At 41.4% G+C, this 15,094-nt stretch overlaps 1 protein-coding gene across 1 annotated transcript in view; it reads right to left on the minus strand.

Annotated features, from left to right (window-relative positions):
• Window positions 1-15,094, minus strand: part of MYCBP2 (MYC binding protein 2) — a gene marked incomplete in the record, with an annotated part of 5,088,083 nt that overhangs the window by 3,392,861 nt on the left and 1,680,128 nt on the right. The window contains 1 exon segment of the mRNA XM_044072904.1: window positions 12,245-12,398. Within this exon segment, the coding sequence (XP_043928839.1) occupies window positions 12,245-12,398 (154 nt within the window).

Here is a 15,094-nt window from a genome sequence, read left to right on the forward strand (position 1 = left end):
CCTTCTAAAGAACCGACGTCCGGGACTGCCGGTTCCTCACCCCTAGGCTTCACTGTTTTGTCCTTGCGCTTCTTGGATGAAGCGGGCGTCGGAGCATCCGACGGCATATTATAATTGCAACGCTTCCCAAACACTAACCTAGCACAATCAAGCCTCCTCTTAATAGTGCGCTTGTTAAATCTAGCACAAGAGCGGCAACCAACAACGCCGTGCTCAGGCCCTAAACAAGGTATACACAATGTATGATAATCCCTATGCGGTATCTGCTTCCCACAAGAAATACAGTTATTCACTTTTTCTGACATCCGGTTAAATACTGAGGCAAGAAAAAACCAAAATGTTCCCCAACGGGGTTACTTAGCCAACTCTGTTTCGGTCTGAAACTCCGGTTTCGGAAAATCTCAGAACGCCAACTTGCACTCGCAAAATTGCTTCTGCATCGGACCATGCGGCAAAAAAGACTGAGGAAATGACGTCGGTCATGCGCATTAGTACCCTGACGTACTGACGTCAGTCTAAGGCGCCATGACCGACGTCAGCCTTATACTCTGGTATTTGGGCCGACTGGGACGCGGACTATACCCAATAGTCAGGACTGCAGCAAGGGAAGACGAAGAACATCAGAAATTTCAAAATCCTGGTCAGAAGTATCATAAGCAAACTCAGTCCTAGGTCTCTTAGGGGGAAGGTTGGCTTCCCCTGATTAAAGTAATAAGGTCTTCAGCCATTCCTATCATTTGTTTTTTAGGCATAGAGGCCTGACCATGCAGTCTGGGCGTCAGTTTTCTAGGCATGGTTCGAGATTTAGGCCTTGAAGAAGAAGATGGGGTAGGTTTAATATGCAAGTCAGTAGGCCTGAATACACCCTCAGAAGCTGGTGCCTGCACAGCGGCTCCGGACCCATTCAAGGTAGAGACATTCGCAGGTTCCACAGCTGAAGCATCTCACGGCATACTGGACTCCGAATGGGTCTCAGTAGAGGCCTGCGAATCTGAAGTAGCGGGTATCAGTGGCTGCAAAAGCACCTCACTGAGTACCGGCAAACTGGCGACTGGCTTAGAAGAAGCGTCGTCGGCAGCTTTGGACCTAGGCGGCCTGTCTGTCTTTATCTTTGCGTTTTTTCAGAATGTCGGTAGTCGGACGGCTTACCGAAGACTTATCAGGATAATTGAACCGAGCACCAAAATATTTGAAGCGAAAATATACAGACGATGGATAGTTCGAGGTTTAAATAAGGCACGAAACAGACAGCGAGGTATGCCGTGGTCAGGGTCTAGGCAAGGAATACAGTACGAATGAAAATCGTTATGAGGTATTTGCTTTCCACAAGAAATGCAATTATTTACTTTTACTGACATTAGAGCAAGAAAAAGTTTCCCCAACGGGGTACTCAGCTTTTAGTTAAAGACTTCGGTTCTGAAACTCAAAAACGAAAATTTCAGGAGTCGGCCGACCAACACTTGCGAACTGCTTCTGCTTCGGGCACCGCACGGCAAGAAAGACTGATGTAATGGAGCCAGCTGCATGTTTTATAACCCTGACGACCTGACGTCATGGAAGAAGAGACATGCACGACCCAAGACATTGTTAATCAGGCAGACTGAGGGCTAATGCAAGCAGATAATCCAAATGTGATGACTGCAACAGTGAAACACGAAGAACATCTGTCAATGAGATGGTTAATCAAGCAGCTTACAGGATACATAGTCATTTGAACGTTGGGAAAAATAAAGAGGCCTCTGATTATGGGTGCTGCTGTCTCATGTTAATGCACATGCAGAAGAAGAACAGTGAGTGAGGCAAGATAAACCAAATTACTGAGCTAAATTAGATACAGACTCTAACGGAGGAGAAATATGACTAACTCTGGTTTCTATATTACTCAGTAACGACATCCTGCAGTCTACTCAAAATGAGCTATGTTAATCAAGCTGTTATTACTGACATCTTCTATACTGAAGGTGCACAAGCAATAAAACAATTAACACACAAGACATTGTCACAAGGGAATGGAAGAATGTACTAGTAGAGGTGTTACAGCAATGAAATATTGGTGACAAACCTTTAATATAGGAATGCAAAACTAAGTAAATAGGCGGATGTTGTAGGAATGGACACTGCTCATGAAATGATGGTAAAATATACTGGTGAGGTACAATTGGAAACCCACACACACAGTTTCTAAAAGAAAAGAATGGTTTCTATCTTCTCTCCACTCCACTCCCTAACTGCAGTAGATGATCAAGTTTAGGCTGGGCTGTGAACATTCAAGGATACCAAAAGAGGACTTAGCTGAGAAGAGTCTAATTTCTTACACAAAACTGAGTTTTCTGGTTTCATTACAAAATTACCACACACATCCAATGGCAAACTAGTCAGCTGCAGAATGCTGAGATAAAATTTATGCAGACATTAAAATCTGAACAACTGCAGATGTACTCCAGTGCTCATAAAAAGTACAGTTGTGTACACCTACCATAAATGTAGATGTTCGAGTGTCTTCACTGTTGCAGTCATGACTGTAGGGTTCTCCCCTGCCGGCAGGCAGCCCTCGGTCGGCCAGAATCCCAAAGTCTGGGTCCGGTGTCGGCTGTTCAACCATGCTCCCTGATGTCAGAGCGCCAGGAGTACAAAGCTGACAGTCGATGCCATCTTCTCCAGTTTTTCTGGCCCCAGATGTCAGGAGTCCCAAAATGAAAAAGGTCCCATAACCTTTGCAAATACACCTCAGAAGAATGGTGAAAAAGGGAACTACACAAAAGTAAAAATAAAAGGGGACAGGAGGGAGGCAAACCCAGACTGCAACAGTGAAGACACTCGAACATCTACATTTATAGTAGGTGTACACAACTGTACTATGTTCATCGTGTTTCACTGTTGCAGTCATGACTGTAGGGTAGAATCCCAAAGCTGAAAGAAAGGGAGGTGGTCATAAAGAAGAAGGGGCGGCTAAAAGGCCCTGCAAGACTGCAGAGGCAAAGCCTGCCCTAGACTTAGAGTAGAGAGGTAGATTGTAGTGCTTAGAAAAAGTATGCACTGAACTCCAAGTTGCAGCTTCCAAAATGTCTTTGGCAGGAACTCCCCTGAGGAAGGCCGCAGAAGTGGCAGCAGCTCTGGTGGAATGAGTCCGTATACTCCCTGGGATTTGCTTTCCATGGTGTGAATAACGAAATCTGATTCCATGAGCAATCCACTTAGAAATGGTCTGTTTTGAAATGGCTTTACCTTGGGAACTTGAAGCATAAGAAACAAAACAATTGTTCTGATTTTCTGATGTCCTTGGTTCTGTCCAGGTAAAAACGTAGTTCTCTGTGTACATCCAAGGAATGTAAGATCCTTTCCCCTTTATTTTGAGGAGTGGGGAAAAAGGTTGGCAAGTGGATAGTTTGATTTAAAGCCACTTTGGAAACCACCTTAGGCATGAAGGTAGGATTAGTCCTCAAAGATACCCTGTCTTGATGAAAAATAATATAAGGTTCCACAGCCATAAGAGCTTGTAACTCTGAAACTCTCCTGGCAGAGGTTAGGGCTAACAAGATAGCTGTCTTCCAAGATAAAAACTTGATGTCAGAAGAGGCAGCAGGCTCAAAAGGAGGCAAGGTTAGTTTTTCCAAAACATAGTTGAGATCCCAAGCAGGAATGGGAGGAGATCTAGGAGGTCTTAAGTTCTTAGCTCCTCTGAGAAACTGTCTCATGAGCTGGTGGGAAAAGATGGGAGGGTCTGTATTATAATGAGCAGAAATAGCAGAGGCATGTATCTTGATGGAAGAGAAAGAGAGACCCTTATGTAAGAGATTTGTCAAGTAAAGTAAAATTAAAGTAATGTTAGGAAGAAGAAGATCAGAATCCTGAGCCTGCATCCAGGAACAAAATCTTTTCCATTTTCCTGCATAAGATTTTCTAGTGCTAGGACATCTGGCTTCTAAAATGATACCCATAACCTGCTTGGGTAGGAAAGAAGAAATCAAAGGCCCTGAATTAACCAGGCCGCCAGGCTGACAGTTCTGACATGAGAGTGTAGAACCTGACCCTGATGTTGGGACAGAAGGTTCGGAGACTGAGGTAAAACCCAAGGGGGCTCCAGGCATAGGTTTTTTAGAGTTGGATACCAAAACTGCCGAGGCCAATTTGGAGCCAGCAAGACAATCATCTTGGGCTTGTCCTGTTTTATCTTCAATAAGACACGTGGAAGAAGAGGAAGAGGCGGAAAGGCATATCCCGAGAGGTCCCTCCAACTGAATGACAGGGCATCCACTTTCCAAGCTTCTCTGTGGAAAGTCCTGGTGCAAAAATTCTGTAGTTGATGATTGAAATGGGATGCAAAGAGGTCTATGTGAGGACATCCCCAGACTGCTGTTATCATCCTGAATATTTTGGTGTCCAGCATCCATTCGTGTGGATCCGAAAGGTTTCTGCTCAGACTGTCTGCCAGGAAGTTTTGTTTCCCTGGTAGAAACTGAGCTTGAAGATCCAGATTGCAAGCTAGAGCTGTGTTCCATAGATCCATGGCTAGTCTGCAAAGGGGTAGGAATGAGATCCCCTTGCTTGTTTATGTACCACATAACTGTGGTGTTGTCTGTCCGTATTAGTAGTTGTCCTGGTTGTAAAAGATTCCTGAAGGCCAATAGAGCTTTCTGAATGGCTAACATTTCCTTTAAATTGATATGCAGGTGCTTCTGATCCTTTGTCCAAATGCCCTGCAGACAGTTGCCCTGAAAATGGGCTCCCCAAGCATAATCCGAGGCGTCCGTGGTTAGAATCTGAGTGGCAGGAGGCAGACGGAAGGGTTTCCCTTTGTTTAGAGCACATGCCCTGGACCACCAAAGAAATTCCTTTTGAAGGCAAGGAAGGACGGAGATCAGTATGTCTAAGCTGTGGCAATGCTGAGACCATACACTTTTTAGGTACCACTGTATTTTCCTCATGTGTAGTCTTGCATATGGTACGAGAAGGATGCAGGAGGCCATGTAACCCAAAGCCTGCAGGAATTTCCTTGCAGATAGTTGAGTCAAAGTTGCCAAGGTTTTGAAAGTTGAAGCCAGCTGTAATTGTTTTTCGGATGTCAGAAATGCCATCTGGGTTATGGTGTTTAGAAGAGCACCCAGAAAAGTTATCTGTTGTGATGGTGTCAAATTTGACTTTTTTATGTTTACAGAGAATCCCAGGAACTTGAGGAGGTTCTGTACAAATTCTAGATGCTGGAGTAAGACATCCTTGCTGTCTGCCTGAATTAGACAATCGTCCAGATAAGGGTAAATCTGAATTCCCTTGAGTCTGCAGTAAGCTACTACTGGAGCCAGGCATTTGGTGAAGACCCTGGGCGCAGTAGACAATCCAAAGGGCAGCACAGAGAATTGAAAGTGCCTCAATCCGGCCTTGAACCGGAGGTATTTTCTGCGATCCTGCCTGATGGGAATGTGTAAATATGCCTCCTTTAAATCCAAAGTTACCATCCATGCATCTTTGGACAGCATTGGAAGTAGCTGCTGTAGAGTAAGCATCTTGAATTTTGGAATCTCTAGAAAGGTGTTCAAGACCGACAGATCCAGAATGGGTCTCCATGAGTTTTGCTTCCTTGGGACTAGAAAGAGCCTTGAGTAAAAACCTTTTCCCATCTCTGAAAGTGGAACCAGTTCTATGGCATTCATAGCCAAAAGAGCTTCCACCTGGTTTAAGGCCTCCGTCCGTTGATGTTTTGGAAGGTCTGGCCATCCCCTTGGCCTTGGCAAGGTATGAAAATGGAATTTATAACCTCTTAAAACCACATCCAAAACCCACTTGTCTTGGGTTATTTGAGTCCAATTTTGATAAAAAAAGAGAGAGTTTTCCTCCGAGAGGGGCTTCCAGGCAAGAAGTTCCTGTAGCCCAACAGAGGGAGTCATTGAGTTTGTTTCCTTTGAGTTTGTGACCTGTCCTCTCCTCCCCTAGGGGTGGAAGCAGTCCACTGTCTTGGTCTAGAAGAAGCTTGTGTTTGAGGCCTTCCTCTGGAGCGTCTATATGTACCCCCTCTGGAGCGTCTATATGTACCCCTCTGAGGCCTGTCTGAAGTGGGAAAGGACCAATTTTTTGAAGTCCAATTCCTGCTAAATCTAGCTGGCTGTACTTGTAAGAAATCTTTAACTGTTTGCATGGATTTCGCCTTATCCTCCATCTTTTTAATCACCTCTTCAGCTTTTGATCCAAACAAAACATTATGCTGAACAGGAGCATACAATAATTTAGCCTTTACTTGTTCAGGCAAATTTTGTTCCTTTAGCCATGCATGCCTTCTAATGACTGTGCCAAAGGCCGCAGCCCTACAAGAAGCCTCCAAGGCATCAAATCCACAGTGTAAACCACGCTTCCCAACTTGTTCTGTAGCATGCAATAAGTCATGTAATTCCTTATCATCTGCACAGGCAGAAATGGAAGTAAGCTTTTGTTTTAAAACAGACGAGAAATTGCTGGTATTTCAGCATATGAAACTGACAGTTTAAAGCCCTAATGGACAAAGTAGCAGAAGTGTACACCTTTTTGCCCCATCTTTCTAAGGATCGAGAATCCTTTTCAGTAGAAATGGGATTTTTGGCAGAAGTGGCCTTAACTCCCTTAGGACCCTGAGAAATGGTTTCAGGGTCAGCAGAAGGGTTCTTGTATAAAAACTGGTGGGAATCAGGAACCCTGTAATATCTATCAGGCTTAACAGGAGCAGGAGGAAGAGAGTCAGGGGTTAAGTTAGCCTCCGAAAAGGCATCATCCACAATATCCAAAACAGGAGGAATAGCCAGGGGTCTATGTTGGGGAAGAAGAAAATCCCTCAGTCTTTTCTTAGATTCCGAATACTCCTGTCCTTCCCAGTGGAAATGTTCCCTCATTTCATACAAAGTTTCCCCAAAAGAGAAATCCTCAGGGGGAGAAGCTGAAGGAATGGATTCCTCAGCATCAGAATCCTCATAAGGAGGGAAAGAATATTCCCGGTCAGAAGAAGAAACTGAGGAAACAGAAGCCTGATCAGAGGAATCATAATAAACATCCTGCCTTGGCCTTTTATCTGGAGGGGGATGTGAACCCCTAATCATAGTAAGTAAATCCTCCGCCATCTTGAGTAACTGTTTCTGTGACTTGGGAGCCGGTTCAGAAGAGGCCTGTGTTGCAGTCTTTGATTTAGAAGGAGTCTTTGCCTTTGTCTTTGCCTTTATTAGAAGCTGAGTAGGCCTGAAAACCCCTTCGGAAGCTGGTACCTGCACAGCGGCTCCGGACCCATCCGAAGGAGCATTGTCCGAAGGTCCTGCAATAGAAATATTTAAAGGCCTGGTTGGCTCCTCATGAGAGTCCGTTTCGGCCATCGGTTCTGAAATGGCCGACGACAGGGGCTGCAAAAGCACCTCACTGACTATGGCCGAACCTGAAGCTGGCTCCGCTTGTGCGCTATCATCAGATTTGGACCTCGGAGGCCTGTCTTTATCCTTGCGACGTTTGTGAACTCCGGTAGTCGGAACCGTATCCGACGACATTTTGTAATTAAAGCGCCTACCAAAGTAATGAAAAGCAAAATCGTACCTTCGCTTAATTGTACGTTGATTGAATCTAGCACAAAACCGACAACTAGCTACGTCGTGGTCAGGGCCTAAGCAAGGAATACAGTAAGAATGAAAATCCTTATGAGGTATTTGCTTCCCACATGAAATACAATTATTAACTTTTTCTGACATCAGAGTGGAGCAAGAAAAAAGTTTCCCCAACAGGGTACTTAGCTTTGAGTGGAGAAGAAAATCTTCGGACTGAAGTTTATCAGAAAAAATCGTCAGGAGTCAGCCGACTGGCACTTGCGCACTGCTATCACCGCACGGCAAGAAAGACTGGAGAAGATGGTGTCGGCTGTCGAATTTGTACTCCTGGCGCTCTGACGTCAGGGAGCATGGCTGAACAGCCGACGCCGGACCCAGACTTTGGGATTCTGGCCGACCGAGGGCTGCCTGCCGGCAGGGAAGAACCCTACAGTCATGACTGCAACAGTGAAACACGATGAACATCTGTAATAACGCATCTTATTTGTTATGTAAGCAAGGAAAGTATTAGAATTAATACTGAACTATGAAACTCCATTTCCTAAAGAGTGTTTAAATGGCAGGAATTATACAAGAAATTGACATTACAGAATTACTGATGTAATAACTATATAGTATAAATTAAAAAAAGACGACTTTCAACAGTTTTGCACTATCTGCAAGTGCTATCTGCGTATACAAAATGTACTTTTGCAATGGCACCTTTGACTTGAGATATGTATAAATGATACGGAGCAGCTATTAAAAAAAAAAGCAATTATTTGATGCAAATCAGGAATGGCTGTCCAGAAAACACAAAAGTGAAGGTAAGAGAACCACCGGCAATTAGCTACAGTGGATATAAAAAGTGTACACACCCCTGTTAAAATGCCAGGTTTTTGTGATAAAAAAAAGAGGCTACAGTAAATCACTTCAAAACTTTTCCCACCTTTAATGTGACCTATAACCTGTACAATTCAACTGAAAGACAAACAAATCTGTTAGGGGAAAAATATAAAAAAATAAAAAACGTACAATAAGCTGGTTGCATAAGTGTGCACACCCTTAAACTAATACTTTGTTGAAGCACCTTTTGATTTAATTACAGCATTCAGTCTTCTTGGGTAGGAGTCTATCAGCATGGCACATCTTGACTTGGCAATATTTGCCCATTCTTCCCTGCAAAAGCTCTTCAAATCTGTCAGATTGCGGGGGCATCTCTTGTGCACAGCCCTCTTCAGGTCACCCCACAGATTTTCTACTGGATTTAGGTCTGGGCACGCACTTCCTTTTGTCGATTTGGATGTATGCTTGGGGTCATTGTCATGTTGAAAAGTGAAATTCCTCTTCATCTTCAGCTTTCTAGCAGACACCTGAAGGCTTTGGGCCAAAAGTGACTGGTATTTGGATCTGTTCATAATTCCCTCCACCTTGACTAAAGCCCCAGTTCCAGCTGAAGAAAAGCAACCCCAAAGCATGATACTGCCACCACCATGCTTCACCGTGGGGATGGTGCTCTTTTGGTGATGTGAAGTGTTGCTTTTGCGCCGAAAGTACCTTTTGGAATTGTGGCCAAAAAGTTCAACCTTGGTCTCATCAGACCATAACACATTTTCCTACATGCTTTTGGGAGACTTGATGTATTGTTTTGCAAATTTTAGCTGGGCCTGGATGTTTTTCTATGTAAGAAAATCCTTGCAACCTTACCCCACAGCCCAGACTTATGGAGAATACAGGAGATTATAGTCACATGTAGTACACAGCCAGTACTTGCCAGAAATTCCAGCAGCTCCTTCAGTGTTGCTGTAGGTATCTTGGCAGCCTCCCTGAACAGTTTTCGTCTTGTCTTTTCTTCAATTGTGGAGAGATGTCTAGTTCTTTGCAGCTTCACTGTTGTCCCGTATTTTCTCCACTTTTTGATGACTGTCTTCACTGTGCTCCATGGTATATCCAATGCTGTGGAAATTTTTTTGTACCCTTCTCCTGACTGATACCTTTCAACAATGAGATCCCTTTGATGCTTTGTAAGCTCTCTGCGAACCATGGCTTTTGCTGTAGCAGGCAAGTGAGTAAATGTCAGGAAAATCCTACTAGGACAGCTGAACTTTATGTGGGGTTAATCAGGGTCTCTTTAAATTGATGGCAGTTGTGTACCCAAGAAGACTGAATGTTGTAATTAAATCAAAAGGTGATTCAACAAAGTATTAGTTTAAGGGTGTGCACACTTATGCAACCAGCTTATTGTAGATTTTTTATATTTTCCCCCTAACAGACTTGTTTGTTTTTCAACTGAATTGTACAGGTTATAGGTCACATTAAAGGTTGGAAAAGTTTTGAAATGATTTATTGTGGTCTCATTTTTTTAATATCACAAAAACCTGGAATTTTAACAGGAGTGAGTATGCTTTTTATATCTGATATATGTTTAATAACTACCTGCATTACCAAGCCAACTACATCAAGTCTAAGATTACATTAACTCAGCGTAAAAGAAGCACTCTGTTTTGTCGTACTTATTCCTTCTCTCGCCTGTGCTATGCAACACTGGAGTTATTATACTTAACATGGGTATGAAGAGGTGCAGCCCACCTGCAAAACATTTTTTTAAGTCCTGTAACAAACAATGGTTATATACTGCATTTTATTTCGCAGAGCACAGACTAAGGGATACTTTTATAAGTATTTTCCGGATCCCCAATCTGTCAAAGCAAGAGAGACTTACGGATCAAATGGCATATCTTATATCTTGCGGAAAAGTGAGGGGAAATGTTCTACATTAATTCTCATCTTCACACACTTTCTGCAGCTTGATGTTTATGCTGCAGTACTGCCCAGAAGTGTATGTTTGTATATGTGTTTCCAAACATAAAAAAGATCTGATTACAGTATCATCTGGATACAGCACTACTGTTCACATACTAACAGATCAGGGAAGTATCTATCCTGTTTCTCTCTCTATTTCTACCCTGCCTCCACTAGGTGTCAGCACAGAGGCAGACCCCCTCCACCCCCGAAAAAAACAGCGGCAGGAAATACTAAATCAAACGACTCCCACCTCTCTAGTTTGTCTCCTCCAATGCCTGGGTCACTAGTGGATTCCTGGTCATGTGGGTCACTTTCAAGGCTGTATCTCTCTTTACCATGAAAACAACAAAACAAGAATGCAATTAGGTATGTACTATTTTAAGTTCACATAGGGGAAAAATTAATATAATTTTATTCAAGAGTAAAATGCAACCAACCGATTATGAAATATTTTACTTCATTTTTCTGTCATAATGTCAGTTACCACATGCACAAGCAAAATGCTGTATAATGAGATATACAATCTTCAGAATGGAAAACAAATAAGATCATGGTTGGTCAGATGACCCATCAAGCTGCAAGATGACATTTTTCTCATAAACCTTAACAAAAAGAACATTAAAGATCAGCCAGAAGTTAACGACTACTTCACTTAAAAATTTCTTGAGGGTGGCTTTTCTATGTTTGCAAGAACTTTCTTATATCTAATGAAAACAGTCACAGAAGTAACCAGTAAGAAGATGGAACAGACCAGAATTTAATGACAGCAGATCAGACAAGGCCCTCAAATGACTCCGTCTCAATTCAGAAGGAAAGTTTGTTCTGCTAAATTAAATGATCAAGACTTCTGGACATCCGTGCTAAGGCATTAACACATGGATAAAGAAAAAACGATTCCTGACAGTTAGTGCAAGTAAAACAAAATCCCTCTACTTATCCTGAGAAACGTCTATAAGAAGAAAAACTTTGTACTTGCAAAAGAATTCATCCATCCACAAACCCTTTTTCCCATTTTTGCACATGGGATCGGGGCATCACTTCAACAGTGACCATCACTGCAAACAGAAGAACTGGGCCAATTCATTCTTAACTACTTAATACATCTGCAGTACAAAACTGTAATTAATAATCAGTCTTGTATGACTAGTCAATGATTCAGTGAAATAAATAGATCAGATTTATACAAGAAACACTCTCCAATCATATATGAAATTTATACACAGGTTTCGTTTAAACATCACAAGACAAATCTGAAATTAACTTTTTCATCAGTGACAAAGACTAGGGCTACGAACACACTGAAATGTAAGTGGGGTAGTTTGCAGGTACAGCAGTTGCATACATTATTATATTTTCCATTTTAAGGGGTCTATCAACTAGACCAATAATAACAGGTCTTTACAGCTCTACTAAGAGCTTACTAGTAAATTTCACTAGTAAAACCATACTCAGAAATCCACCATCTCAGTTTAATTCTTTACAAAAATCAAGCACTAACAGTTAAAGCTTTGGAAGGACATGGGGTTTCCAGAGCTAAATCTGTCCATTTCCCCAACCTTTCAATAAAATTCAAAATCCAAGTAACAATAAGCTTACTTTCATTTATCTCCATAGAAATTTATACCTGTTCCAACTACTCATGAATGCTGTTGCTATTTCTGAAGCCAGTACCTACCTTAGAGTGTTTTGGAGAGAGGGACGCACACACGCACAAAAAACACTTCTTCCTTTTATTACTTCAAACACGTCCACCTCAGTCTACAAATAAAGTTTTTTTTGAAAGCTATCATGTGCTCCAGGAGTACATATCACGAACGCATAAAACATCAATTATGTTAAATAAATCCGCAAGAACAGTGAATTTGTTAAAAAAAAAAAAAAAAAAACAGTAAAACAATGAAACGACCTCACACCTCCATATGACATCATAGACGGGATCCAGGCATACTCCAAAACCCTGCAGATCCTCCTGTTCGGAGTCACTAAATGTCCGGCAGCTACCATCAACTTTGTTGATCAGAAGACTTTTAAATGGAGGTGGTTCTGATATTGATGCAGGTACCAAACCTGGTCAAAAGACAAGGTTAAACTGTTAAAACTTTTCATGAAGCTAGCATGTCTAGCTTGTCCATATTCTTAAGATTTTGATTTTAAGCAAAACATAGTGCAAAAACTACGATAACTTATGCACAGTACAATCTCAGCACCAAACAAAATGCACATGGCTACATGCACTAGAGGTAATCAGCTAAAAGAAAAGTAAAGTACAGTCATGTAAAGTATTTAGCATAAGAGTATGTATTCAAGGAGAGTTCAGTGCAGCAGTAAATGAATACATTTGGGTATATTCATCTTCTTTTTCCTGTATCCCAGACAAGATTTTATTTTCCAACTGTTCCACTTACCTGTCATAACCAATGCTTACCAAGTTTACTACTTATGAAGTTACAGGTGGCACTGGACTCCTGTACGAGTCTGACATTGGCTCATGCAGATGGCGTTCAACTCCTGCATGAGACTGATGTTGGTCACCTACTTCCTTGGTCTTTTGAACATGTACTCCCACAGGAGAAACACTGTTTGGGGCTAGCAAGTACAGCTCTGAAGCCAAATGTGCAGTGAAAAGGCAACCATTGCTAAACCTGCACTTGTTTTGTACATACTTGACCAACTTAGAAATACATAATGACGCATATGCTCCGTAAGTCCAAAAACAGGGAGGGTGGCTTTACTGTTGAAGTGACCTCTCTGTGAAGATCCATTTTTATGGTAAGTACCATACCCAAGTGCACTATTTTCTTGAGAAGAGACACTGTAACAGTAAATCATGACATACAGGTAAAATCTCAACCAGTACCTGGCTTTCCCTGGGAAGCAGAAAGTTACAGTATCCACTGAAGCACAGTTGTGCTAAAACCGGTCTTACCATGGACGATGCATTTCATACAGAATGCTTTATGAAAGAACAGACAGCAATCCATGTATCAAGATTTGTCCTTTGCAAGAGACCATTTTACATTTAATAGCAAAAAGAAAAGGTGGACCAACAACTTTCACATTTTTTTTTAACAGCCTAGCCTTCATTTTCTTTTCTGAGGACACAAATAATTGATGGTTTCTCTTGAAGGGATGGGTTCTGGTACTGTACATCAATTGTCTATGAACATCTAGAATATGAAGATGCCCTTCTTCATTCTGGTAATCTGGAAAGCCACAAGTCTGCAGAGTCAATCTTAGGCATAAATGATGGATATGTTTTTTTATTCTCCTCATTGTGGAGGTCTATGCATACAGGCTTGTGTGTGTGTGGGCTTTTAAACTTTCCAGGACAAAATTCAGCTATCACTGTAAAACAACATGTCTGCCTAGTAGCCTTTGATGTAGAATATCTCTTAGGAAAGCTTTAGTTGTTGGATTATCTATTACTTAGGGGAAAACCAGCAAATGAGCAGACAGTTAAACATGCACTTGACTGAAGAGTAAACAACAGTGGACTAAGAGGGGTGGCTCAGGACTTTCAAGATGGTACCCGACTATCTTGTTGCTTAGAACTTTCCCAATTTGAATACCAAGAATTACTAAAAACCAGTAAGTTATAAATCTCGGTAAAATTCAGTTACTAGCTAGAAATCACATTCTCTCTAGAAATCACATTCTCTCTACTAATGCCTAGGTTACAAACGATCCCAGGTTATTTGAAAAAAATTGTACATAAAAACTAAGAACCACCCAACAACAACCAAAATAAACTGAAAGGAGTCGTGACCAGCCAGGAGAGCAACAAAATAAACTTGTAATGAATAGACTTAGTGCTTTCATCTTTCATACACCAAAAAGACTTCATCAGAATCTAAAAAAATCAAGACATTTCACATTTAAATAACCCTCTACAATAGTTGCATGTTAAGACCAATGAAACAAACGATCCCCCAGCACTTTTCTCATAAATTAAATTTTTTTAAAGAGAACTTCATTATATATTCATAATTTTACCTTAAAATACAAAACCAAACACACAATACATACAACTAAATAAACATAATTACACATTATAAGATTGCAATTTTAAGATACTCAAAACAGATAAACATTCATTTAAACTGAAAAACATAACGGCATTGAGTCTATAATTTGCCACTTCATTCTGTAATGTCCTCCCCAAGGTCCTTCCCTTGCGGATATTACTGATATTGGGCTAACTACCTCTGGAACAGTTCAATCCATCAATAAACTGGAAAGTGTTCTCCTTAAATGTCGTAAACTTTGGCTGGAGAACTAATTTCCGTGAATGCATTAAGTGCAGAATAGTACCTAAAGGTTTACATAATTGGAAATTCCCTACCGGCCTTAGTCCCTAATTCTCCTTTAAATAAAGAATTGCTCAAACTATATGACAGACAAGGGTTCGAGCTTATGGAAGTTCTTATGAAACACACTCAATGTACTACAGACGGGTTGATGCAAGAAGCTACTGATTTACAACTTCGTATTACAAAAACTTACTGTTCGAAAGTCATTTTGAACAATATAGTAATGTTTTTGCTAAAATTGATAAGGTTGTGATTGACATTAAAAAACAGAAAATGACAAAACTTACAAATCAGAATGAATATAAGAATTGGTGTGCCTATCCTGAACTAAAGTCTGGAGGTGTGGCGACTACCTATGGATCCCACTGGTCCATGTGAGATAGTATTAACTAATGATGTAGACTAGTACCCCTCTTTGGAGGAGGTCCCTTCAAGGTGTTCTGAGCGGACACG

This window comes from Protopterus annectens, chromosome 5.part1, assembly GCF_019279795.1.
Source record: "Protopterus annectens isolate FY-2018-M chromosome 5.part1, PAN1.0, whole genome shotgun sequence".
Classification (NCBI taxonomy): Eukaryota; Metazoa; Chordata; order Ceratodontiformes; family Protopteridae; genus Protopterus; species Protopterus annectens.